The sequence below is a fragment of the Vicia villosa genome, linkage group LG6, assembly GCF_029867415.1.
Source record: "Vicia villosa cultivar HV-30 ecotype Madison, WI linkage group LG6, Vvil1.0, whole genome shotgun sequence".
In the NCBI taxonomy this organism is placed as follows: domain Eukaryota; kingdom Viridiplantae; phylum Streptophyta; class Magnoliopsida; order Fabales; family Fabaceae; genus Vicia; species Vicia villosa.
Window position 1 is genome coordinate 88,824,252 of NC_081185.1, and position 2,716 is coordinate 88,826,967.

The 2,716-nt window shown below is 33.8% G+C and overlaps 1 protein-coding gene across 1 annotated transcript; it reads right to left on the reverse strand.

The window, feature by feature from the left end:
- Positions 1–671: 671 nt before the first annotated feature.
- LOC131614088 (uncharacterized) lies at positions 672–2,511 on the reverse strand. The gene is made up of 3 exons (XM_058885717.1): positions 2,032–2,511; positions 881–1,570; positions 672–764 (listed from the first exon to the last, which is right to left on the reverse strand). Exons 1-3 carry the CDS (start codon positions 2,509–2,511, stop codon positions 672–674), a joined length of 1,263 nt encoding a protein of 420 aa, XP_058741700.1.
- Between the last annotated feature and the right edge of the window lie 205 nt (positions 2,512–2,716).

Sequence of the window (2,716 nt, forward strand, 5' to 3'; positions counted from 1 at the left end):
AAACTAGATGTTGTGTGGCTTGCGACTAATTGGTCTTTATGGGGTGTTAGGAATGGTGTTTGCTTTCGGGAGGAGGAATGGAATTTCAACGATATAGTTTGGAATATTAAGACTTTAGTGTGGAAGTGGTCTTTTTGTGGGAAAATTACCCATGCCAATTATTCTTTTTATGAGTTTAGTAGAGATCCCATTCTATTTCTCTCATAATCTTAATTGGTTTGTAATTTTCTTTTTGTGGGGTTTTGGTCTTGTGGCCCTTTTGTAAATAGGTTGGAGAACCCTTAGTTCTCCCTCTTATTAATATATTTCTATTCTCTTGCCTTTAAAAAAAAAATAAATAAATAAATAGGGGAAAAGTATTTGAAAATTTGGTGTATTGTTGTATACCAAGATGAATCATTTAACCTAAATGATTGTATATAATGATGAGTTAACCAATTCAATATAAACCAACAATATGATGAGATAATAAAACTGTAAATAACGGAAAATAAGGGTAACATGGAATAGAAAAGCAAGGGTGCCATTCAAATTTCAAATGTGATTGTCCCAAGGATATCATTACAATAATGCTAAAATCCAAATACCAAATATCAAAATAGTAAACATGAATTTTGGTCGATTACACACTTTTCTCCAAGAATCTTACGATACATAAAAAATATAAGTTCTCATTTCTCCTCCTTAACTTCGGTTAATAGGTGAGCCAGACCGTTTGTAAGGGCGGATGTTGATGTTAAAGCAGCTTTCAATATACTCAGAGACTGCAAAACAAAAGGTAAAATATAAGCCATTGTAAAATAGTGAAAATATAAACAATTATAACAGAAATAAAATCTGAACATAAAATTCTAATCTAGCTAGTATAACTATTTCTTACCTCCTTGTAACCAATAGTGACAACTTTTTCCTTCAAATCATTAAGAGGAGTTTTAAATCGGTTAAGTAAACCTAATGCTGAAATTGGAGACAAAGGCGATATGACCAAGTCATCAGTTGCAACATACATAGCTGGAGCCTTCACATAACCTTCAGGACTCACGCGATAAGTAAAATTTATTTTTTTGAAATTTCCCGCATAACTAGGATTTTCACCAACTTTGGAACATTGAACATAAGTAGATTCATACAAATATTCAACATCACCGGGCTGACAAATTGGTAAAAATTGATTGTTTAATTTAAACTGTGGGGAAATGCAAGGATCAATCAGCCTGTTCTTAGCTTCTTTAGTGGTGAAGTATTTGTTTTCGTTTAATTCAGAAATGCTCTTGTACAACTGGTTAATGCTGCCCAAAGAACATTTCTCACCAAATGTACGTGCCATTCCTCCCAAAGGAAAAGTAAGAAAGCTTAAAAGTAAATTCACAAAATTCTGTTCCCCTTGAGCGCACAAAACCTTGCCATCCGATTTTCTGATAACTAGTTTCAAAGTGATTTGGAAATAACCAGTAACTAATTCAACGTCATACGCTGAGAACCTGGAATCTCCAATGGTTGGTTTTTTCCCTAAAAACAAATCTGTTAAAGTAGACTTGGAGAGCAAAGAACATTTAAGCAAGTCTTGTACCTATACACAATAGTAAGAGTAAAAATTAGCCATAATCAATCAAACAATAGGCAAAGGGGAATTTTAAGAGTGTTATAACCAGAAGCAATTAGAATGTTATCATGGTGACATATAAAAAGATAGTTTAAAAAAGGGCAGACAGAAACGATGAGGATTTTAGCTTCAACCCACAAAGTAATACAAAAACATATATACACATACTAACCTATACAAAACATATATACACATACTAACCTATACTAATAATTATCATTGAAAAATTAAAATTAATAAATCATATAGAAAATAGAAATCCAGATACAAAACCTTTTGTTTAGTGACAATCAGAACCATTGCCTTCATAGAACTTGGGTTTTTTATTCCAAGATTCTGGAGCAGCCCAAAGCTTGAATTGTCAATACAGTTAGGCATAACAATCAGATCATCAGATATCACAAAAGTAGCAAAGCAACACCATTGACAAATCCTTGAGGGGAACGTTTGAGGAAAAGTGGAAAGGTACGAGAACTCCCACAGCGACAGATATCGTTATCTTTGCATGTTGATATTGTCATATCACTATAATTGCTGCAGTGGAAACATGAAATATATTTGGTGGGCTGAGTGCCATCAATGTTAAGTTTAAGAGTGTTGCAATAATCCGCTGCGAAATTAGTTGGTTGCAGCAGCATTTGTTTGACTGTGTTATTACTGAAACAACTTTTATCCAGATCGGCCACACTTTGATGGAGTGAGTTAAGACAACCAAGAGTGACGGGCCCTATGTTGGATTCCTGTTCAACAAGTCCAGCAATAGTTCCTAAAGGCATTGTTAAGAAGCTACATAAAATGTCTACAAAGTCCTTACCCGCTTCAGCAAGCAAGACTTTGTTACCCTTTTCATTCAACAGAAGCTTCAACGACACATGTTCTTCTGTTTGAGTAGTACTAGTAGCTGCCATTGTAATTAATAGTAATAACAAGAGGCCGAAAGGTTTGGAATTTATCTGAATCGTAACTTTGTAAGACATTTTGAGCATTCATATATATAAGGGTACATAATGGGATTTCATCCTAACTTTTGCTCTTTTTTTCTTGTAATTAAGATTTGAGTGTTGGAAACTTAAGATGGCGGCGTTAATGAATGCATAAAAAGATTATGAGAAG

What these genes read in the sequence shown, in the direction of transcription:
- LOC131614088 (XM_058885717.1), bottom strand. Translation starts at nt 2,511, where the DNA reads ATGGCAGCTACTAGTACTACTCAAACAGAAGAACATGTGTCGTTGAAG. An exon ending in AACGTTCCCCTCAAGGATTT is followed by an intron (nt 1,571 to 2,031) that starts GTCAATGGTGTT and finishes TATTGTGTATAG; the next exon opens with GTACAAGACTTGCTTAAATG. An exon ending in TCACTATTGGTTACAAGGAG is followed by an intron (nt 765 to 880) that starts GTAAGAAATAGT and finishes TTTGTTTTGCAG; the next exon opens with TCTCTGAGTATATTGAAAGC.